General features: G+C 47.9%; 1 protein-coding gene across 2 annotated transcripts in view; it reads left to right on the top strand.

Annotated features, from left to right (window-relative positions):
* The window catches only part of GRIK3 (glutamate ionotropic receptor kainate type subunit 3), a 131,847-nt gene that overhangs the window by 51,018 nt on the left and 56,340 nt on the right, over nucleotides 1-24,489 (top strand). For both annotated transcript variants that reach the window (XM_071453468.1, XM_071453469.1), the window contains exons 2-3: nucleotides 22,758-22,934; nucleotides 23,783-24,040. In XM_071453468.1, the coding sequence (XP_071309569.1) occupies nucleotides 22,758-22,934; nucleotides 23,783-24,040 (435 nt within the window). The remainder of the gene's footprint in view (nucleotides 1-22,757; nucleotides 22,935-23,782; nucleotides 24,041-24,489) is intronic.

Genomic DNA, 24,489 nt, shown 5'->3' with positions numbered 1-24,489 from the left:
CACGGCAGGAAACTAAAGAGCCAGAAAAGCAAAGAACTGCCAGAGAGAAGAAAAACGACCCAAATGTAAGTGACAAGTGTTGTTTGAATAGGAAACAGTGTCTCGCTGAACTCTGCACATAAAATGAGTGGAGAGAGTGGGAAATGTCTGAAGCAATTTGCAGGAGTTTATTGAATCCCCACGGGGAGCTCCAGATGGTTTGTGTGGCCAGTGTGGCTTTTGTTGCTCGTGCAAAAGCTGCCCTGAGTTTTCAGGAGCGTTCGTGCTGGCAGCAGGGTTTGCTTTCCTCTCTCTCTACCTGCACTGACAGGGGGATTTTCTCCCCACAGGGACCCCTCTGTCCTCCCCAGTGCCACCACCAGCCCTGGACAGGAGGGCCCTGCTGTCCCTGTGCAGCACCTTGGTGTTCCTCCCCCTTTCCTGTGTCGTTTGGGAGTCACAGGCTCATCCTCAAACCTGCACTTCTGTTTTTTATGACGCTTAAAGATGTTTTTGTGGGCTCTATAATGAGACAATCTGTTGTCATCAGGCTGTTCCAGCGGGTTTGTAGGCAGGATAATGCTCTGGCACAGCATTTCCCTGAGGGATGAGATCCACAGGGCTGCTCCTGGCTCCTGTTACAGCTTCCTGTGACAGCACCAGGTACGAGCCTCCACCCTGTGCCCCACGAGTGTAAAGACATCAGGTTTGAACCTACAAGATCCCCACACAGCTGTGGAAACCCAAGGCACTGGGAATATTTCTCTGTCTGCTCTGAGGGGTGCTGATCCCCAGGGGAGCTCTGACTTTGACCCTCAGTCATGGAGAAAGTTTTCTGAACTCCAGAACAGACTGGAATCCACAAAAGTGTGAAATAGATTATAGAGAGTAGTGTAGGTGTTATCACCTGGTGAGAAATTGAGGTTTTGGGATTTTCAGTATGTTGTGGATGGAAGCAAGATGGAGGGCACAGGGTGTCATCCTGGGTTTCTTCTTCATGCTTCTTCTTCCTCCTTCTCCATGGGTTTGGGTGGCATTTTGTAATTGGGCAGAAAAGTCCCCATTGGGGGCTCTTTGTGATCAGTTATTGGGTTAAAAGGGAAAATAATCCAGGTGTCAGTTCTTCATTGGATAGTTTAGTCTTAAAAGACCTTGTAACCAGAGATTGTTGGCCATTTTGTGCCTTCTAATGAAAAGCTGCTGAACTCACAGCAGTGAGGCTGTTTTAGTGATCAGAAATAATGAACACCTGAGTCTGAACATGAACTGCTGCCTCAAGTGCCTTCAATGCAGACCCAGAGAAACCCAAAACTGGGACCCCCACACTCAGTCCTGTCATAAACAGTACAGCCATCCCCTGCAAACCCTCCCCAAACTCCTCTTGGAGCACCAGAGCCAGACTTTCAGCCTGTGCAGAGCAAATGACTCCCAGGACCGGGGGAGGCAGCAGCTCTGGGGTAGTCTGTGACTTTGCAAACCACCTCCAAGGCAGAGAGAAGCCCTGAGTCAATTTTACATCCCAGCTATTCTTTCCTTGCAGTTTCTGATCAGCCCCCACCATCTGCTGTGTTTTCACTGTGTTCTACCTAAAGTAGGAAAAAAAGTATTTGAGGTTTGGGGGTTTTTTTTCAGTTGTGCATTTTTAATTGGACTATAAATTCCACTTTGTTGTGTTCTAGAATGTTATTTTTATTTTCCAATAGAACTGTCTCTTCTTTGATGAGGGCAGAGATTTATTACCCAATTTCCAGCTTTACGCCTCCCTTTTGGTCTGTTGTTTTAGCTGTTTCCTGGTTATACAGACAATCCCTATTCCCCATCTTTTTATAGTTGAATTTCCTCAAGTCCTTGTGTCTGCACTACTCATTAATGCCCACTTCTTTCACTCAGTCTCTTCAGGATTCATCCTGGATCCATCCACAGGCCTACATTTCCATTTTATATCTTCTTGAGGATGTCTCTGAGCTTTCCATAATTAGACAAGACATTGTCATTGGGCAGTGTGATGTTACAGTGATTTTATGGCCGTGTTTATGCTCTGTCCCCATGCCCAAACCCTGCTCAGAATTACTGAAAGGCCATTGCATGTGTTTATTTTTATACACCCATGGAGAATGTCACATCACAACTTTCAGTCCAGCCTCTGGTTGCTGGTAGGCGAAGCCACAGCCTCTTGCCCAGAACCCTGAACCAGTAACTTCTATTTCAACTGAGTCTGTGCAATGGAAGGAAAATGGAGCCAAAGTTAATTTAAGCACAAATACCCTGTAACCTGCTAATTAAACCAACTCCCCTGTGCTCTGCCCTAAAATACCTCCTCATTAATAGGCAGGGCAGCAGGGACACAAGTAGGACACAGCTGTGCCCTGGCAGAGGGCTCTCCTGGCTTGGGCACTGCCAGCCCAGCATGGGGTGGGCATGGAGACCTTGAGGGCCTGCCCTGGGCACCTGGAGGGCTGAACTGCCCTGGGCACTGCCCTGGGTACCTGAGAGCTGAGCTGCTCTGCACACCTGGAGAACTGAGCTGCTCTGCACACCTGAGAACTAAATTGCTCTGCAAACCTGGAAATTTTGAGTACCTGCCCTCCACACCTGGAGAGCTGAACTGCCCTGGGCACCTGGAGACCTTGAGTACCTGCCCTGCACACCTGGGCACCTGAGAGCTGAGCTATTCTGCACACCTGAGACCTTGAGTGCCTGCCCTGCACACCTGGAGGGTTGAACTGCCCTGGGCACTGCCCTGGGTACCTGAGAGCTGAGCTGCTCTGCACACCTGAGAACTTGAGTACCTGCCCTGCACACCTGGGCACCTGAGAGCTGAGCTGCTCTGCACACCTGAGAACTTGAATACCTGCCCTGCACACCTGGAAGGCTGAACTGCCCTGCAGACCTGGAGACCTTGAATACCTGCCCTGCATTGCTGGAGAACTGAACTGCCCTGGGCACTGCCCTGCCTGGCCCTCAAGAGCCACAGCAAACCCCAACCAGGCTGTTCCAAAGGATGATTTGTAGGCAGGATAATGCTCTGGCACAGCATTTCCCTGAGGGATGAGATCCATGGGGCTGCTCCTGGCTCCTGTTACAGCTCCCTGTGACAGCACCAGGTACGAGCCTCCACCCTGTGCCCCACGAGTGTAAAGGCATCAGGTTTGAACCTACAAGATGTTGGGTGCTGGCCCTGCTGCAGCCAAAATGCAGCCCAGGGCTGCTCTGGTGTGTGGAGGTGACTCCAAGGGACAATTCAGGTTTTAATTCCAAGCCCTGCACTGCCCACGGGGCTCAGTTTCTGACCTTTCTGCACAGGATTGCCGTGTTTATCTAAGCAAAGCCTTTTTTGCTTCTAAACTAAAGAACCAACCCACATCCTTCACTATTATTTCAGTCTATTTATACAAAGTGTAGCTCTGTGCAGACTTGAAAGGTCACAGGAAAACCCAGGGAGTGAATTGGCCCCTTCGGTTCTAATACTGCCTTGACATTGGGAAGATTCCTTGTATTAATCCAGGAAAAGGCACAGGTATTACTATCTGATTCCACTTAAAAAAATCAAAATTTGCAGAAAGATTCAGAAGAGAGAAAAGTCTCCCGCCATCCTTTGGAAAAGTGTTTCCAGTGGGGGTGGGTGAGCAGCAGGAGGAGGAGGAGGAGGAAAGTTCAGAAAGGCATTTGTGTTTATCCCTGTAGCTCCTCAGACAACCCCCATGTTCCTCTGTGACCTTTCACTTGCACTCGTCCTGCAGAGCCAGACCTTTGTGTGTCTTTGTTTCAGCATTTCAAAGCAGGGATTATTTGAAGAACACCCAAGGAAAAAATAAGTTTCTAATATCCACGCAATATACCCTGTAAGAATATGCTTCAAAACACACTTGAGCAAGATGAACAACCCCTGCTTGGATGAGCTCTGGGAGGAAAAGCGAAAAATAACATTATTAACAGTAAAATCTGTGAAGGACAAAGCAACACACATGGCTGCACTGATGACCATGGCCCATGGCCCATCACTGTGACTGAGCAGAGCCACCAGCCCATGGGGACATATCCTGGTGTCCCCAGGAGAGCCACAATATCCTCAGCAGCTGTCTTGGTTTGGAAAGACAGGAGTCTGCTAAGGAAGGCAGGAGCTTCTTTTGAAATGGAGAATGTAAACTTTCTCCACCCCTATGAATTGCTGTAAATTTAAATTAAGGGGCTCTCAGGTAAAAATATGGGAGCAGAAAATAACAGTTCTTTAATAGGGAAAAAAATAAAAGGACAAAATAAACAATGCAGTGAACTAAAGCAACAGTGGCAGAGTCAGAACCCAGCCTGACACCCTGTGGGTCAGGCTGCTGGCAGCAGAACCATTGGAATTGTGGCTCAGCCCTCCTGCAGTGCCAGGGCTGGTTCTGCTGGAGCAGGGATCCTGGAGAAAGGTGCAGTCTCTGCCTCTGCAGATCCAGGGCAAGAGGCAGCTGCTGTTCCTCTGGGCAATGCAGTGCAGAAGCCGTGCTGGTGTTCCAGAATCTCCAGATTCTATCCGGGTAGGAATGCTTGGCTCCTCCCCCTGGGCTCCCATCTGCCAATGGGATGCTGTAGTTCTTATCAGCCATGCAGGGACATTCCATAGCTGGTATCAGCAGTGTCCCCTCCCCAGGGAGGAGTGATTGTGGTCACTCAGAGAGAGATAAGGCAAATTGCCCACTTGACAAAGGTAATCTGCCATACAGATGGCAATTGAAAACATCCTGCATTGCAATCTTCCACAGCAGCCAAAGCCAGGTGTGTGACACAGGAGCTGTGGCACCCTTGGCAGCCAAAGCCACCTGTCCCCAAACCCCTGTGCTGCCAGGGTGAGCTGTGAGTGCTGCCAGCCATCCCTCCCTGAGGGACAAGGGGATGAGGGTGGGGTTCTCTCTGACCAGCTCCAATATTCACACTGCCAGGGGATTCTATTGACCAGCCGCAGCTGCCAAAGAGATTAACTTGGGACACCCTTGTGTCTGGATTACTCTGCTGGAGGAAATGAGGAGCTGGAGGTTTCCTTAAGTGAGGGGAGAAAGGAAAGAAATGTCATGAAACTCGTGTCTGGAACCCATTCAGTTGTTTTAGCAGCACATCAGTGAATGAAGTTCAGAGCAGCTCCTGCTGCAAAAGCAAAAGAAACCCAGTTGGAATAAACATTCTAATCCAGTCAGGGTTTCTGTCTTCATCTCCAAGGGGACTGCAGGATCATTACTGCATTAAGGCTCAGCTAAACAAAGCAGGAGGAACAGAAGTTGTAGCTGTAGGATTTTTGGTTTCATCAAGCCTGACATCTCTGAGATAACACATAATTTTCATCTCCATTTGAAAGCATTAATAAAAATTTGTTAGTTCAGCATGAATGCTTTGGGAAGAACCTCCCAAATCCACAAAACTGAACAAAGAGCTCGAATGCACTGAAATGAACTCCTGTTTATTGGGGTAGAAGCATTTTATTACTGAAAATGGGAAAGGATCACACCTGGAGCTCCAGGCAGCACTGGCTGCCTCATACCTGCCAGGAGGGAGAGGATCCACACTGAGCCAGGGTCACTGCTGATCCTGAGCAGAGAATCACCTTCCTGGGCCTTAATCCTACCATCTGCAGGCTCCAAAAGTCACATCCCTCCTCCCCTTGCCTTCTAGCTGGTGTCTGTTTTTTTCTCTTTGCACTATAAAGCTGGAGGATTCTCTTTCTACTACAAAGCTGAGCAAAGCACTAAGCTGGGTTATCCCACTCATTGTCTGGTGAGACCTGACTTAGGTCAGGCCTTGCAGCATTTCCATAAACACTGCTTAGGAAGTGAAATAATTCACACCACGTTTCCTGGGAGTATTTTCCCAAGAGGGACCTGAGCAAAGCCTGGAGAAGCACAGAGCTCCAAGGAAGGCAAGGTCACCTCCATGGCTGGGGCACCCCTAGGGCAGCAGGGAGGGGGGCAAGGACAGACCCCACCTCACTTCTTGGCTCAATTTCAGATTTTTTCTGCCCTGTTGCTGCATTTCAGCAGCAAGGCCCACCACAGGAGCTGGAACACAACCACTGATTCCCAGTGCTGCCTCATAAATCCTCATCATTATTGCTGCCTTTTTTGGGCTTTCCTAGAAACAGAGGCCAGACAGAATGAAGAGACTAAAAGCAGATATATCTAATGAAGGGCCTTCAGGTACATTTTGTGCAGACAAAGCTCCCTCCAGGGGCTACACCCAAGTTGGAAGATGGTCACAAGTTTTTCAGACAGATGTAAGTTTGGTCCATTTACATATCAGGGGTTAATTCTTCAATTACAGCTACAGGTAATGAGGTCAGATACCCCCCTAAATTTCTCCCCCCACAATTCACTTTTGTTTATACTTTTTGGGGCCTGAGGCAGAGGGTATCCCTGGATCAGGCCTAGAAGGATTGTATTGTCTGACCCCAATATGAAGAGAGTAGTTAACACTCTATATGGAGTGTAGAGTTCCACACTAGTGCAGTGCAGGATTTGAAAAACATAAAAGCTAAAATCCTAAAGCATCATTAGAGCCCAAGATGCTACTGGTAGATTTTAGCTAAGGGAATCCCACAAAGCAGGGGAAGTGCACAGACTCACCCTGGCAGAGAAGCCAAGGCCAACAGCAGCTGTAGGAGAGCACAGACCAGGGCAAGAGGATGCAACCTGAATGCCCTCAGCCCCCTGTCCAGCCCCTTGCTGGGATTGTACTGGGACTCACATGTTTGCAGTCCTGGAGTCTCTGTGCTGCTGGCTGACCCCAAGATGTGTCAGAGTCTCTTTTCCCAGCCCAGCAACTGAAGAAGGAGTCGGGATTTTTCTGTTCTGCTTCTCAAGGTTGTTTATTTTTTGTAATCTATAACATTCATTCTCTGACCTGCTGAGGTCTGTCCAGCAGGTCGGGTTGTGGCACACTGACCACCCTTGGGGTGGTGTTAGCTTTTTATACTAAGAACTACATGTACATTATTTACAATAAGTTCCCAATACCTATCAACTATGTTAGATAGTCTGTCTCTACTCTAAACCAATCCCAAAAGTGCCACCATCACAGCAGAAGATGCAGGCCAAGAGGAAGAAGGAGAAAGGCTGAACACACCCAGATTCCTCCATCTTACCTCCTGAACCCCCATTCTAAACCCCCTAAAATTCTACATTTTCACCCTGTGATAAATTCACTATCATTCTACTTAAACTTTCATGGCTTGTAATTCCTCATATAAGGTTGGTAATTTTTTCCATGAGTCAAAGACAAAGGCACAGGGGTCTTGGGCTCTGTGGCAGGGTCTCTGAGCCCCCTGGCAGGGGCTTGAGCCCTCCAGGACAGTCAGAGAGATGTCCTGGGTTCTGACATGCAGCAGCTTAATTCTGAATATTGCAGAGGACAAGTGGCAGTGACCCGACACTTCATCTAATCAGATTCACGTGCTGCTGCCCAGCACAGTCCTACTTACTGCTGGGCCAGAAGATGCTAGAAGCATCTTTTCCAAATAGCTTTTAAATATATTACACGCCTCAAGAAGAAAGTGCTGCAGGAACTGGCTGGGCTCTGCAGTGGGGGGGGTGTCTGCTGCATCCTCCCTGCATTTGCTTTCACATGGGCAGCTCTACTTATTAATCTTGCTTTTTGTCACTTAACTCTGAAACTGAGGATATCACTCAAGTTCTGCAGCAGTTACTTGTAAAGGAGAGGAAATTCAGGGATGCTGTCCCCAATTCATTCCATGGTCCAGGCACGGAGCAGTGACCCCCATGGGGCTGTTCCCTGCTGCTCATCCCACACACAGGAGGAAGAAGAGGAGGATTGTTTTGCCCAGCTTGATGTGGTTTCCCCCCAGACAATCTGCTTTCTGCACAGCCCCTGTGAGAGGAGGACGCCAGCTCGTGTTCACTGATTTATAAATAGGGTGGGAAATAGGAACCCTTCACTCCTCAGCTTTCCTGTCAGAAATCTCTTCCTTCAATATGCTTTTAAATTAAAGTCAAATTCAGCTCAACTGCATGCTCAGCTCCTTTTGCAGCTCCCACTCACCAGTATCCCTTTTTCTCAAGCTTCTTCAAACCACTTTTCCATTGAATTCATGCTACTCCCAGTTTACAGCTCCCAGTTTACAGCTCCCAGTTTACACCATTACAAAGGAGACGCACCTAAAATGTAAAAAATGGCAGAAAAAAACCTATTCCAGAAAAAGAAAAGAAGTTTCCCTTCAATCAGTAGATCCATTAACCCTTCCAGAGACCTGCCTGCTCCCTGGAGCAGTTTGCTCATTGGTGCTAACGAGGCATGAGTTATTGCTCATGTTTATGATAGGTTGATGTATCCCATTAATTAGCTCTGCATGAATCAATGGAAGCCACTGAACACATAATCCTTGGTAATTCATAACTCTGGAGCAGAGGAAACAGTGTCCTCAGCACTAAATAAACAGTCATGATGATGATGAATCTCAGAATTCCACAAAACATCAGGGCTCCAGGGCTGGTGTGAGCAGTTCCAGGGTCAGGTCAGTGCTGAGCTGCCAGGGGCACAGTGACATCCTCTGTCTCGAGTGACAAAGGGCTGTGTGAAGCACTGCACAGTGACTAACACTCAGTTTTAACTGGATTTGGATCTCTTAATAAAGCTTTCCTCTTCCACCTCCTCTAGAATTGGAATGCTTTTCTAATTCCCCCCTTTTCTGATCTACCAACTAATAATTTACCCATTTTAATTTGTGATTCACTGTGTTTAGTCATAATAATGAATATTCAGCTTCATTAGCAGATACTTGGTTCAGTTCCTACTGAGACACTCAGCTCTGCCAGGGTGGCAGCTGGATCATTGGCAGCAGATCCCTCTGGCACTGGGGTCACTGAAAGTGAATCCTTTTGGCACTGGGGCCACTGGCAATGGATCCATCTGGCTGTGGGGTCACTGACACTGAATTCCTCTGGCAGTGGGGTCATTGGCAGTGAATCTTTTTGGCAGTGGAGTCACTGGCAGTGGATCCTTTTGGCAGTGGAGTCACTGGCAGTGGATCCCTCTGGCAGTGGGATCATTGGCAGTGGGGTCATTGGCAGCAGATCCCTCTGGCAGTGGGGTCATTGGCAGTGAATCTTTTTGGCAGGGGGGTCACTGGCAGTGGATCCTTTTGGCAGTGGATCCCTGTGACAGTGGATCACTGGCAGTGGATCCTGTGACAGCAGGATCTCCCTTTGGGGCAATAGTCCCCAGTTCTGTAGGAACACAGTGCTGATGGCACTGACATGGTGCCCATGGCACTGAAACAGTGCTGATGGCACTGATGTGGTGCCCATGGCACTGATACAGTGCTGATGGCATTGAAGTGGTGCCCATGGCAGTGACATGGTGCCCATGGCGCTGATGCTGTACCCATGGCAGTGACATGGTTCTGATGGCACTGAAGCTGTTCCCATGGCAGTGACAGTGTACCTATGGCACTGACATGGTGCTGATGGCACTGACACAGTGCCTATGACAGTGACACGGTGCCCACAGCACTGACGTGGCACTGATGGCACTGACAAGGTGCCCATGACAGTGACACGGTGCCCACAGCACTGACGTGGTGCTGATGGCACTGACACGGTGCCCAGGACAGTGACACGGTGCCCAGGACAGTGACACGGTGCCCACAGCACTGACGTGGCACTGGTGGCACTTGGTGCCCATTACCTCTCTGGAGCAGGGTGCCCACAGCAGGTGCTGCCCTCCCCCGAGCTCAGTCCCGGGCTGTGTTTGGGTGCAGTTCCCTCCCCTGGCACAATCAGAGCCCTTTTGCCAGGGGAAAAGCTCAGCCCAGACAGGACCAGGACCCTGCTCTGCTGTGAGCACCCAGCTCTGCACGGGCATGTGCCAAGCCCTGACCCCGGGCAGAGGGGCAGGGGCAGGATAAACCCACTGCCAGGGCAGGCTGGGAGCTGGCAGGGCACCCACCATGGTGACAGGGACACCCAGCCACCCTCCATGAGGTTTTTAAAAGCTGGTTTTGTGAAGGAGTGATGGGGGTAGGATGGTCAGGATGGATGGAGAGCAGAGATCTCTGCAGCCAGGGCTGGGAACTTGGGGTTTATTGCAAAGGGCCTGGGTGCAGGGCCCTGCTGGGAGCTGCCAGCCACAGCTCAGAGCAGGCCTGAGAGAAGTAAAGAGAGGGGTAAAGAGAGAGAAGGCAAGAGCGTGGAAAAGAGGATGAAACAATAAAAGAGAGGATGAGACAGCGAGGTTCCGGTTACAATACCATAAATCTTCTTCTGTGCTGAATATTCTGATTCTCACTAACCAATCTAGTACAAGATACAAATCCTACAGCATTTCCATACAGCCTATAAGAATCATTCCATTACCACACTGGGTTACATTTTAAACCCTACAAACTCCTCTTTGGGCCCCTTCTGCCAAGCTGGCAGGGTCTGCTCTGAGCCTTGGGCCTGTCTGCAAGCAGAGGGGATTGTTTGATCAAAAGGGGATCACCTTCAGCTGGCCATGCCATTGTTTTCCAGTTGTTCAGGAACTGAGGGATCTCAAAGCTTGCTTTCATTTCAATCTCACTTATAGTTTCCATATTCTCAAAATCTTTTGCCAGGCAACCATATTTATAAGGCTTTCCTGTTTCATCTTCCCCAACGGTTTTGATCATTTAGGGGATGTGGAATCCCTTTGGAGCTCTGCTGCCAGGCAGGTCCAGCACGTCCCCTCACATCCCCTGGTCTGTGTGTGGTTGTTTGTAAACCGAGAGTACAGATGACAGGAAAATAATGAAAGCATTTTTCACAGCAGATCCTTTTGTCATTCCCCCTTTTTTTTTTTTCTTTCATTCCCTGGAATAAAGTGCTGCTGTTAAGCCAGCAAATCTTTCAGCTGTAATTAGCCTGGGCATTCAGAATTGAAAATTAAGAAATGGTTAAAAGAAAGAGAGGGAAAATAGCCATTCATAAAATATATTGAAGATTGTAGGTTTTATAAATGCCGTCCCAAGGCAGATCTTTCCCACCATAAAAGATTTCAGTCAAGACAGATTGGGAAGGAATTTGTATAAAATTGTGAGCTTTTATTCTCACAGGTCCCAGTGTGGGCCCCTGTGCTGCCCCCATCTCCCGTGCCCAGCAAGTGCCACATCCTGGCAAAATCTGTTTTTTCCCACTGCTTAACAACACTTGAACATTAAAATAGCAAGAGGAAAAGGCAAAATCAGTCTCTGAATCTCCCAATTACACCTTTGGCTGCCCCAAGCACCAGCAGCAGGGGCAGGTCAGTCCTGCAGAGCTCCACACTCCCTCTGCATCCCACACTTCCTGGAGACCTGTTGAAATCTATTACAGACCTTTGATCTCTTCCTGCAAAAAGGATTTTTCTGAGGAGAGGAGATGGGATTAAGCAGGAACAATTTTCCCAGGGCATTCTGTGGGGTTTTTTTTCCCCCCCTCCCTTCTCTGCTTTCTTTTAAACAGAAGATGCCAACAGCAAAGATCCTCACAAGGTTTTGGGACTGTCAGCTCCTGAATGGAATCCATTCCATCAGTCAAATTTAGCATCTATCAGGAGCAAATACTCAGCATGTGGCAAAAAAATCTTGCAAAACGGAACTGTTAAATATTTAGGGCAGATGACAAACAATGTGTCATAATATTTGCAGAACTGCATTTGCCTTTCAATGCCTTGTCTCAGTCAAGGCCCCAGTTTTTGGAAGCATCAATGCAAGAGTGAGAAGCAAGTTGACTGTTGGTGTTTGGCTACACTGTGAATGGAAAACAGGATTTAATGCAGGTTTCTTATGTCTAATACATGCTACATACCAGGTGGGTATTAACATTTATTAGCTGCGTCTTAGCAATGAATATTGGAGAAAAATTTAATTAACATGCAATAATTGGCATTTAAATTTAGCTTGGCAGGTCTGTGTGCAGCCAGTGGTGTCTCCCAGTGCAGAGCTCAAAGATTTGCAAAATCCAGTTTACCTGGGAAGACAATTTTTTTCCCCAAAGAAGAGGGTTTTGGTTTCCAACACCCTGTATTCAGTTTACAGTGAATTTTCACAAATGAACCTCTTGGACCCAGTTTGCACTGGGATAAATGGGAAGAGCAGCCACCTGCTTGGCAGAAGCTCTGCTCCCCAAACTGGGGAGTGTGTGCAGGGGGACACGGGGCCAGCCCTCAGCTCTCCAGCACATAGCAAAGAGAAATCCAGAGTATTTTATCACCCTGCAGGCTTTGTTAGAAGCCTGGCACGAGGTGGGGTTTGTGTTTCAGTGTGGCCTCACTCCCTGCTCTGCACCTCATCCCAATGGACACCCCAGACCCCTCCACAGGGCAATAAAACCCCACAGAAAATACTCCCAGCCATGCCACCTCAACCCTGGATTGCACATCTACAATAATTTGAAGCTTTCACCCCCTTTTTTCCCCCCATATATTGCAGTGTAACACATGCTGTCAGCTCAAAGCACTGCCATAAAGGTGACATTTGAGTGTGCCTGATTTATCCAGCCTCAGTGATTGCCAGGACACCTCTGCTGAGTTCAGGCTGTTCCAGTGAGGTTTTGAAAGTTAAGAAATGGGAGGAGAGGGTTGGGCATGGGGGGACTGGTGGCACAGTCCAGTCCAGTCCAGCTGCCCCTCCTTGGCAGGGAGGTGGCAGAGAGTGGAGGCTGGAATTAACACCATGGCTGAATTCTAGGGAGCTCACACACAAATCTGAGCAGGTAAATAATGCCAGGGAGCCCAGATACCTGGTGAGGTGTCCCATAGTGGGAACAAAACAAGCACAAGTAGCCAAAGCTGCCAGAGAAATAATTTTACAGAGAAATAAACCACTCAGAGCCTGTGGGAGCCTTTCCCAGCCAGGAGGGCAAGGGTGGGACGTGGTGTCACTGGGACATCAGCCCCTAGGGGAGTTCTGAGGCTGCAACCCCACAGCCACTTTGGGAGCTTTGCATTTCCTGTGAGCTGAATATTGTGTAAATTAAAAGATCCGTGGCATTTTCCTTGCCTTTATCTTGCTGGGAATCTGTTCCTCTGAGATTATGATGCCGCTTTCTTTTTTTTTTTTTTTTTCAATTAATTGAACCGCTTTAAAAAAAAAAAAAAAAAAAAAAAGCAAGCAAGCAAGCCCATTTCATTTTAATCATGTGTTATGCAAATTAGAAATTTAAATATCATTAAGAAATCTGTTGCTAACTTAATTTATTTCTGCTGTAGCAGCACGGAAAGCTTTTGATCTGAGATTAGCGCTTTGATCTGCTCCCTTGGCCGGGGTTACGCTGCAGCGAGCGCGAACGCTCGGATGTCAAACGTGCAACACCAGAACAGCTTGTTCAGAGCAAGGCAGAGGAAACGCTGCCAATTAGGCCAAACGAGGAGGCTTTGCAAGGAGAATTTGTTTCCAGGAGCCACAGTGTGGTGTTTGTGAGGGGACCCTCGGAAACAGCACCCACCACCCACAGGGTGGGGTTGGGGAGGGTGAGGGAGGAGATGAATCTGGCTCTGTGCTCTTGGAAGGCTGATTTATTATATCATGAGAGATATGATATGATATGATATTACATTATATCATATCATATCATATTGTATAATATCACAGCATATGTATAATATCATATCATATAGTATTATGTAATACATATAATATCATATTACTATATAATATAATATAATATAATATAATATAATATAATATAATATAATATAATATAATATAATATAATGTTATATTATATGTTATTATATTATATGTTGTTATATTAGTTATTATATTGTTATTATATTATGTTACTAATCTCAGATCAAAAGCTTTCCATGCTGCTATAGCAGAAATAAATTTAGCAACAGATTTCTTAATGATTACATTACATGACATGATATAATATCATATAGTATTATATAATACCATATCATATTATATTACATAATATTATATTACATTATATTGTATTCTATTACATTCTAATATATTATATTACATCACATCATCATATCATATCATATCATATCATATCATATCATATCAGAAATTATACACTAAAACTATACTAAAGAAATAGAAAGGATGTATCTGAAGGCTAGAAAAGAATGAAGAATGAAAACTCGTGACTCCTCAGAGAGTCACTTACAGCTTGCTTTGATTGGTCGGTCATTAAGTAAAAACAATTTATATAGAACCAATCAAAGATGCACCTGTTGGTAAACGACTGCTAGACCACATTCTAAAGCAGCAAACACAGGAGAAGAGGATCAGATAATTATTATTTATATTTTTCTCTGAGGCTTCTCAACTTCCCAGGAAAAGAAATCCTGGTGAAGGGATTTTTTCAGAAAATATCAGGGTGACACCACAGCCTGTTCTGTTCTGTGCTGGCCATGCCCCGGTGTCACTAGAGGACATGAAACAACACAATGTGCACACACTTCTGTTCTCAAGGTGAAAAAAGGGAAGTTTATTTTCTACTCCAACATTTATAGGTTTCCAAAAGTGACAGTGGATTGGAGGGTGACAGTGCCACCTCTCAATGACACTGGACAAACCAACAGTCTATGAAATTTCTCCTCCTCCATAAAAGAATGCAAAGCAATAAGTTATTCACATAAAGTGTGTGAGAAAGTTCCTTACAAGAATGCAAACATCAGAAGGCTTAGAAAATCTTAAAAAATCAGGGTGACACCCTGGCCCGTGGGGACAAGCAGTGCCACATCCAGCTGAGGATGCAACAGGTCATCCCCAGGAGCAGTGACAAACCTTTCCAGACCTTCCCTATCTACTGTTCATTAAAAACACAACCTGCCATGTTCCATTAATTCCTCATTTAGTGAGAGTAAAGTGCTGATACATACATTTTAGCTCCAGTGGTTTTAATCAGTTAATTTAACCAGAAGCATTAATAATGTATTGCTTTGCCACTTGACTGCTCATCTGTTAAGCAGCTTATACATAGAAGAATGTCACCCCCTGTGACATGAAGTGCCTAATTCAGAGCAAATGAAATAGGATTTTGCATATTCAATACAAAAATGAGAAAAGAAGGAGACACCGTCTCCTGGGAATGGCTCAGCCTGCTGTGATGGGATTTCTGTCCTGGCAGGTGGGAAATCCCTCCTCGTGGGACACACTCACACTTTGTGGATCTGATTTTCTGGTTGAATTCATTTCCTTGGCATTACTCAGCAAGTACCTGGCTCTGCCTCCTGCTGCACCGTGTGGTGGAATCAGAGGCACTGGGAATGCATCTCCGTCCATCAGCTCCTCCAGCAGCCACCCTGGGGTCCCAGGGACACCCCCAGAATGACCAGACTGGGGGCCTGGGGCAGGGAGGTGACAGCAGGACTGCTCCCACTCGGGTTTGGCTGCAGGATGCGGGGTCACAGCAGCTGAAATAGAAATGTTCCTGGTCACATTTGGGGACAGCAAGCTCCTGGGCACTGGGGCAGTGTCCTGCCCACCCCACTGTGCCTGTCTCTCCTCTGAGCTCACGGGGGACTCAAGCTCCATGTCCTGCCTCTTCCCAAGGATATCCAGCAGCAAATCCAGCCAGGTGTGCTGGGGAGCTCAGGAACACCCAGACCCGAGCCCAGGGGAGCTGTGCTCAGTCCCTGCTTGGCTCCATTGCTCTGTAGAGCATCGTGGGCACAGGGAAAGCTCCTGGGTGGGCAGGTTCATCATGGGCTCCATCAGCCCCATGAAACTCAGCAAAAGCAGGTGGAAATGCCTTGGACCTGAGAGCCAGGGAAGCTGCCAGGGTGGGAGCAGCTCAGGGACAGGCTGGTGCCTTTTTAATTCACACAAAAGAGACGCAGAGCGAAGGCAGCAGCGTGTGAGCGATGCAGACACACCGGCTCTGAGGTTAATCCCTCCCCACATTCCAGGCAGCTCCTGCTCCTGGGTTTTTAGCAATCAGCATCCAGAGCGAGGAGCTCCCGTGGGCAGGGCCGGCTCAGCCCCGGGCCGGGGCTCTCTTGCGTGATGTGCGTTGATGAAGCCTGAAATTGCTTTGGATCCGTGGCTGTGCTGCATCACATTAAGCAGTGCCACGCTGAAGTGACAGGGCCAGTGCATGATCAGCAGCAGTTGAAGGGGACAGGGACTCACATCCTGCCGCTCTGTCAAAACCCAGAACCCACTGACAGGCCACGGGAATTATTTTCAGCTCCTTCCCAGAAGGTTTGTCTCAATCAGTTCACAAGTTGTGCTCGCTGCCTTGGCGTGGAGCAGCTCCGTGGTCCTGCTGCAGGGCACATCCCAGGACGCTGCCTCTGACACACAGGGCTGGGGCAGGGATCCACTGCACCTCTCTGGCAGCAAGGGCTGCCCAGGAGTAATGAGGGTTCTGGAAGGGTGGGAGCCCCCAGAGCTCCTGGCACTGCTTCCCTCACTCATCAGTTTATAGGGTGGGGTTGTTTCTGTCTGGGGACCAGCTGGCATCAACACCAGACCTGGGGGCTCTGCTCTGTGCTGGGCTGAGCACAGGACCAGCTCCTTAGGGCACACTCGTGGAGCATTTCACTGCCACAGCTCCTTGGGACACACTCCTGGAGCATTTCACTGCAGGAGCTCCTTGGGGCACACTCCTGGAGCATTTCACTGCCACAGCTCCCTGGGACACATTCCTGGAGCATTTCACTGCAGCAGCTCCTCGGGGGAAGGTGCAAGGAGAGATTTCTTGTGAATAAATCTGTCGTTGCTTTCTGTAGGAGCACCGAGGGGTAGGACGATAGCAACAGACGGAGAGCAGAGATCTCTGCAGCCAGGGCTGGAACTTGGGGTTTATTGCAAAGGGCCTGGGTGCAGGGCCCTGCTGGGAGCTGCCAGCCACAGCTCAGAGCAGGCCCCAGAGAAGAGAGGGGGAGAGAGGATGAGAGGGTGAAGTATAAGCGAGTTTAAAAGGTAAGAGAGCGAGGTTCCTGTTACAATACCATAAATCTTCTTCTGTGCTGAATATTCTGATTCTCACTAACCAATCTAGTCCAAGATACAAATCCTACAGCATTTCCATACAGCCTATAAGAATCATTCCATTACCACACTGTGGTACATTTTAAACCCTACAAACTCCTCTTTGGGCCCCTTCTGCCAAGCTGGCAGGGTCTGCTCTGAGCCTTGGGCCTGTCTGCAAGCAGAGGGGATTGTTTGATCCAAAGGGGATCACCTTCAGCTGGCCATGCCATTGTTTTCCAGTTGTTCAGGAACTGAGGGATCTCAGAGCTTGCTTTCATTTCAGTCTCACTTATAGTTTCTATATTCTCAAAATCTTTTGCCAGACAATCATATTTATAAGGTTTTCCTGTTTCATCTTCCCCAACAGCTTTCCCTTTTTGTTTTGCTGATGTTTATTGCCCTCTAGATTTCCCTGCTCTCTCTGCATCCTTATTATTGCACCTGAGACTGCCACAGTCCCCCAGCCTGGGCAGGCTCTGGGAGCTGAAGCTCCATTCCCAGGCACAACCTCGTGCTCCAGGGAACTTCCTTTCACTTCCCAGCAGTGTTATCTCATTTTCTATATAATGCTGCTGTATAAACAGCAGCTCTCAGGGGACCTGGGCCATGACAGTGAGATTCTCCCCACTGGATTTCTCAGCCAAGCAGCAGTGTCAGGTTCCCCAAGCCTTCCCAAAGAGGCAGCTCTGTGAGGAAGACTCTCCATAGATTCTCCACTCTCTGCCTCAGGGAAATTTAGTACACACTTAATTCTGTGTACCTGTCCTCATTGGCCCATTTGTTAATACTGTCCCCAAAATAGAGCGATTTGTCCTCAGAAGAGGGCAAATCCCATACCTCAGAAGGCAACAGCAAAAACATTTTATAACCTCAGAGAAAAAAAAAAACACAAAAAACACAGCTCTGGGCATGGAAGGGCTGTGAGAGGGAAGGGGAGCTCCTGTGTCCCTGAGGAGCTCTGCCAGCTCCATCCTGGGTAAGAGCTGTCTCAAACCAGGTATTTCTTCCTGGATGTCACATGGAAAGAGGCTGTCAGAGCTGTCTAAATGTGTGAACAACACTGTCAGCGGGGGAGAGAAAAGTGTTATCAGAAATAGTTGTTCTTCAAAGCTAAATAACTCCGTGATTTATAAGGAGTAGAAGATAAGAGATCACACCGCACGCTGAGGGCTGCTGGAATTTTCTTTCTGAGAATGAAAGCTGTTTGTTTTGGTAAAAAAGCAAAAGAGGGGAGAAATAAAAACCTAAAATACTTTGACTTTCTTGACTTAGCTCTTGACAAAGATAAAAATAACTGCACTGGCACTGAGCCTATGCAGCCATGTCCTGGGATCACCGGGGCAGTGAAGGAGGGTTCCCAGCACATTGTCCAGGTCTCTTTCTGGCTCATTCCTGGAACCATTCCCAAGGTTTTCCAGCACCATCCCTGGGGACAGAAGAATGCAGGGCAGTTTTGCTGGACGCAGACACAGCTGGGCCTGTTCTGATTGCCATCAATGGGATTTTAGGTGTTCTGTGGGATCCAGGGTTTATCCTGGAGAGGCTCAGGTTCTGCTGCTCTGAGGGAGAGCCTCTGTGGTTTTCAGCCAAACTTCTCCTTGTGCCAGGCCAGGCTCCTTCTGCCTGCCCAGCCCCACTGCTGCTCCTCTGGTCTAGACCCAAAGGGAGTTTCAGGCACTTGCTCTGGGATCTCATTTCAGATTTTGAAAGCTCCTCACCTTAGCAGTGATGTCGAGGTCATCAAATAAAATAACCTAAAACAGTCAGACACGAAGCTGATTGTAATTAGTGTGTTTTCCCATACGCTGGCTGACATACTCCAGGGAGCAATTAGTCTGCTTTAAGAGTAAAAGACAACTGAATAATTATTTAACCTGCCTGGGATTGATTTTAAAATCCAAGAAGTCAGATATAATAATGGATTACTTCATCAAAAAATATGTAAAATAAGTGATAAGGGTTGAAAGCTTTCATCAACAGCTTGTGTGAGGCATCTCCTACAAGGCTGACTCCCAGTCCCAGATCCCACTGCACCCAAGGCCCCCCAAGCATGGCATAAAAAGGTTTCCAGAGAAAAATATCTATGCAAACAAAGTCAACCTGAATTGATAAACTTCAGTTTGTGTGGTGCTGCAGTGGGGAGACCTCGGGCTCTATTGACTGGTCAAGGAGCAGCACACACAAATCAGGCAGCAAATCCTCTCAGGAACCTCAGGAGGGTGTCACAAAGCATGACAGACCTTGTCACAGCCATCTTTTATCTCTCTGCCAAGCTGAGGAGCTGAGACCTGCACAGACAGGAAAGAGTGGGAAAGGCCACGAGCACCACAGAGCATCCAGCGATCTCCAAGACTGGGATGGAGCTTCCAAAATAGATTTAGAGAGGGACAGCAGCACTAAAGGTGCTCCAGTTCAACTCTCTTGGGTGGGATTTGTTGATATGAGGAGTATAAAAGTGGAGACTTTTGTTGTGAGCTTTTCACACCCATTGACTCTCATCTCTGAGAGTGAAGCCAGGTGAGGTTTCTGCCCAAGGTCCCTGTGGGATCAGCTCGAGCTGCCCACAGCTGTCCAGCCCTCAGCAGCAGATTGCCCAGCCCTGCTCCTTCATCTGTCCTGCTGAGGCTTTCAGGGGTCCCCTGGGGTGCCCCAGCCTGGCCATCAGCCAGCTGATGTCACACCCCTCGTGCTCTCAACGCCACGAGCTGAGCGTCCCCATTTTGCTCAAATGGAAGAACTGCAACAATTATTTTCATAATTAGCTGGCTTTGCAAATTAATGCCAGTTATGCTGTGTAATCATGATGAAGATTATGCATTAATCAGCTGTTTCAAGCCAGTTATTAGGCTCTTTAAATAATGATGGGAGTGAACATCTCTGAAGGAGCGGCGCGCAGCCAAGAGGGATGTGAGGATCCAGAGGGGTGTGCCAGGCACAGATCTGACCTCAGGGGCTCCCAGTCTCCCCAGTTTCTGAGCAAACACCAGGCTGGGCATGCCATGGCTGCCCTCAGCAGCTCAGGGAGATTCCCAGTGTCCCAGAGTACCCCCAGTATTCCCAGTATTCCCAGAGTACTCCCAGTATTCCCAGAATACTCTCAGCACCATCAGGTGCTCCCAGTTTCCCCAGTTTCTGAGCAAATACCAGGCTGGGCATGCCATGGCTGCCCTCAGCACTTCAGGGAGATTCCCAATGTGCCAGAGTACTCCCAGTATTCCCAGAGTGTGGTTTTTGTGAGGTTTCTAGGATGAGGGAAGAGATGAATTTGACTCTATGTTCTCAGAAGGTTGATTTATTATTTTATGATAGATATTATATTAAAAGAATGCTATACTAAATCTGTACTAAATAATAGAGAAAAGGATACATCAGAAGGTTTAACAAGAATGAATAATAAAAACCTGTGACTCTTTCTAGAGCCCTGACACAGCTAGATGGTGATTGGTCATTAAGTAAAAACAGTTCATGTGTTTAGATAAGCAATCTCCAAATCACATTCTAAAGCAACAAAACAGGGAGAAGCTGAGGCTTCTCAGCTTCCCAAGAGAAAAATCTTGGCGAAGGGATTTTTCAGAAAACATCACAGTGTCACCAAAGCATTCCCAGAGTACTCCCAGCACCATCAGGGGCTCCCAGTTTCCCCAGTTTCTGAGCAAACACCAGGCTGGGCATGCCATGGCTGCCCTCAGCACCACAGGGAGATTCCCAATGTCCCAGAGTATTCCTGCTGTGCTCCCAGCAGTGGGAAATGCACAGAAACACATCCCTGCTGCCTGTCAGCTCTCTCATTGCCTGGCCCTGAGCTCAAGGTGCTGGGTGGCTGCACAGAAAATTCTTTCCTGCCAAAAAGCCCATTATATCCAGCTGGATGTCTGGAACAGGAATTTCTTTAGGATCAAACACCAATAATCCACATTCCCAGCCCTTCTGTATTATCTCATAATAAGACATGCTCCAAAGCAACTTTGAAAGTGCTGGGCTGGGAGAAAGGCTAATGCCAGCTAGTGGATAATCAATGTAACATTTATCAGTTATCACTTCAGGACAATGCTAGAAAACAAAAAAAAACCCCTGGCTTAGCAGTCTGGACAGTGAAGCTTTGAACAGAGAGATGTGGTGAATCTCACACTCACTTCAGTTTTGTTTATTGTGTCTGATTTAATATCGTAGATGAACTTTCTTCTGCCCTAAGAAACTTAAGTTGAGCTGCCAGCATATGCAAACTTTGATGTGGATGAATAATTTTCTTTGCACCAGTCAAAACCCAAATGTTTTGGCACAATCCAGTGAGAATGAGGCACGTGGACAATTCTGCTACACTCCTTCCTACGCTGCTCAGCACTCTGGATTGAAAACCTGCCCGTGAGTGACTGGCTGAAAATCACGTGAGACTGAAATGACACTCCAGAATGAGCATTCAGCCTCTTTTTTCTTTATTCTTCTGCCTATTACCAAAATTAGCACTGAGTTCAGTGTTTTTTTGGGTTTTTTTCTAGCAGAGACACGCAGGAAACAGCTCAAACTTATTTTATGTCTATGAATGTAAATTAATTCCCACACTCGCTTCACAACTGGGGACAGGATGCACAAAGGCTGCAGAGGAAGAGGAGGAAAGGGACTTGTCACGATCAAGGGGAGCAGAAAGTCTTTTTGCAAATCCTTCTGCTTCCTTGCTGAGAACATCTCCAACCATCACTCCAGTCCATGGCTCTGGTCACGTTTCCATGAGGACACCCAGAGCATGGCCATCAGCCAAGCTGTCAGCTTGGCTCTGGCCAAACTGGAACTCCTGGCCAGCACCAAACTGCCACAAAACTATAGAAAATGTGCTCAGGCTGCTGGAGGAGGATTCATGGCATTGCCTGAAAGCCAGCAGGGCTTAGCAGACATCTGTTGTCTACAAGAAAACATTTGAGGACTATCTTAAATTGAAGAGGAAGGTTTTTCCTTCTGCTAATGAACCCTGAGACCATCTGTTACCAATTGTACTTGCTTCTTTCACTCATCCATTTATTATTTTGGTTTACTTTTGAATAAAATACGAGCAAGGTTTGTGTCTTCCTGTGGTTCTGTGAGGGGCTCAGGGTGGCTCCTGCATCTCAGAGACAAGGAGGCATCATTACATAACCCATGCCTGCACCAAGTCACTCCAATTAGAGTGGCTGTCAGTGGGAACTGAGGACAAGACTCACAGACACAGAGCCAAGAAACCCAGCCACGTTGTGACATGAGCTTGTTGCCCTTGGGGAGGTGTAATGGCATTAGCAACTTTTGAACACAGGAAAGCTGCATCTGAGATGTGCATTACTGAGCAGAGGAGCTGTAGGGCAGGCAAATCCAGAAGTCTCTGCTGGTCTGAATTAAAAACTTGGGGAACTAAACATGAAGTACAATAAAAAAGGAGAAGGGGACTGAAAATGGCACTGAAAATAGCCATCAGCAGCACTGCCCTGCCTGTCTCCCGTGCAAGGACCAGATGGGTGATGAGGCAGGAGGATTTCAAGAGGAGGGCAGTGCCAGTTTTGTACCCAGTAACTCCTCAGAGCATGGACCATGGCAATAAGCCTGTCCACTTCCCATGGTCTGGTCCTAAAGTTTTATGGGAAGCCACTTATCTAGCTCATAAAAATATTCCAAGACTTTAAACCACCCGTTACTGCCCCACAAAGCTGCCACCCTGAACATTCTCATAGACCAGAATATAAGAGAAACCCAAATTTTCCTATCTTCATTTCAGTACAGGACAGGTCCTCGAGCAAGCCCTGCTCCACCTGCAAACATTCCAAGAGTTTTCTCATCCTTGCTGCATAAGTTTGTGAAACAAATTGTGGCTCAAATGTGGATTTTTTTTTTTGTCTTGCAGGAGGAATCTTTGAGTACGCAGATGGCCCCAACACACAGGTGATGAGTGCTGAGGAGCAAGCCTTCAGATTCTCTGCCAACATCATTAACAGGAACAGAACTTTGCTGCCCAACACAACCCTCACCTATGACATCCAGAGGATACACTTCCACGACAGCTTTGAAGCAACTAAGAAAGGTAAGAGCAGAGCAAACTTCTGAGCAGCTTTGTGGCCGTTTATTCAGCAGAAGAAAGGTCTGGTTTCCAGACCAGCAGCTTGTTCTGTCCTGCTCTCACCAGTGATCTGGATGAGAGCTCCTGCTGGAGCTGACCTTCCAGAGGCATTTTAATACAAGGGGAACAACTACCTTTTTTTTGCCTCTGAAACCTCAGAAAACTCCTTTCAGGTCTGCTCTAATCCTGAGCAAAGGTCTGGAGGCCATGGCTGTGTTTGTGTCGCTGCATCCCTGGCAGTGCTCACATCCATCGCGTGGATGTTCTGTTCTCTTCACAACAGTCACTTTTGATTACTGGATAACAGCAGCACACTTGAATTGCTGAAGGGGAGGGACTGCGCAGCAAAGGCTGCGAGCTGGTGACCTGAGGGCTCGTGGAGTTTGATTCTGGCTGGGGAGAAAGGAAACCTGCTGCCCGAGCTGGCAGCTATTGGAGGGATGTCAGCAGGAGGGAGCTGTCTGCTCCCAGCCAGCCCAGCGACCCCCTGTCCCTTTTCAGATGGTTTTGTGGAGGGGGCTCTCTCAGAGGAGTTTGGCACTCCTCTGTGCCCCCACCCAGCCCCTTTTCAGATGGTTTTGTGGAGGGGGCTCTCTCAGAGGAGCTTGGCACTCCTCTGCACCTCTACCCACTGGTCTACACCCACCTGGCATAACTCATCCTCTCTCTGTGCCCAACCACTGCTGTAATTACCCAATATCAGTGCTGGGTCAGTGCCCACAAGTGTCTGGGCCGTGCCCATGGCTGCCCCCATGGCTGCCCCATGCTTAGCCCCCCCAGGCTTTGCTGACATCCCTGCCTTCCCCCTCCAGCCTGTGACCAGCTCGCTCTGGGGGTTGTTGCAATATTTGGACCTTCCCAAGGCTCCTGCACCAACGCTGTCCAGTCCATCTGCAACGCCCTGGAAGTGCCCCACATCCAGCTCCGATGGAAGCATCACCCTTTGGATAACAAGGACACTTTCTATGTCAACCTGTATCCTGACTATGCTTCCCTGAGCCACGCCATCCTGGACCTGGTGCAGTACCTGAAGTGGAGGTCAGCCACTGTGGTGTACGACGACAGCACAGGTGGGTAAAGAGGGGCTCAGAGAAGGAATCCTGGAGATTTTCTGTCTCCTGGGTCTCTTTGGGAGCTTTTCCTATGCACCCTCTCAAGAGCCAAATGATGCCCCGTGCATTGATGGGTCCCCAGGAGTTCCACACAGTGCTGTGGGAGGCCCTGGGAGCTTTCTAAGCATTTCATTCACAAAGCTCTCAGCAAGTGGGGCCGTGAGCTGGCACAGGGTCATGGAGGGGTTTATTGGCATGGGGTGACCATCTCAGCCTGGCTCTTTTGGCACTGTGGTGCCCCTCTACAACAGAAAAGCTGCCTTGGAGAGAGCAGTTCCCAGCTAAAACCAAAAGCAGTTCTGGAAAGTTTTTTTTTGTTTTCTGGATAATTCTGTAACACAGAGCTGGCAAAGTTCTTCATGTAAGGAAAGCTGTTGACGGCTAAACAAAGCAAAGTGCTGCACAGC

This window comes from Agelaius tricolor, unplaced genomic scaffold (assembly GCF_023055355.1).
Source record: "Agelaius tricolor isolate 1412-34295 unplaced genomic scaffold, bAgeTri1.0.p SCAF_36, whole genome shotgun sequence".
NCBI classification, from domain to species: Eukaryota; Metazoa; Chordata; class Aves; order Passeriformes; family Icteridae; genus Agelaius; species Agelaius tricolor.
Note: the sequence above shows the minus strand (reverse complement) of the source record. Positions and strands in the feature narration are given on the sequence as shown.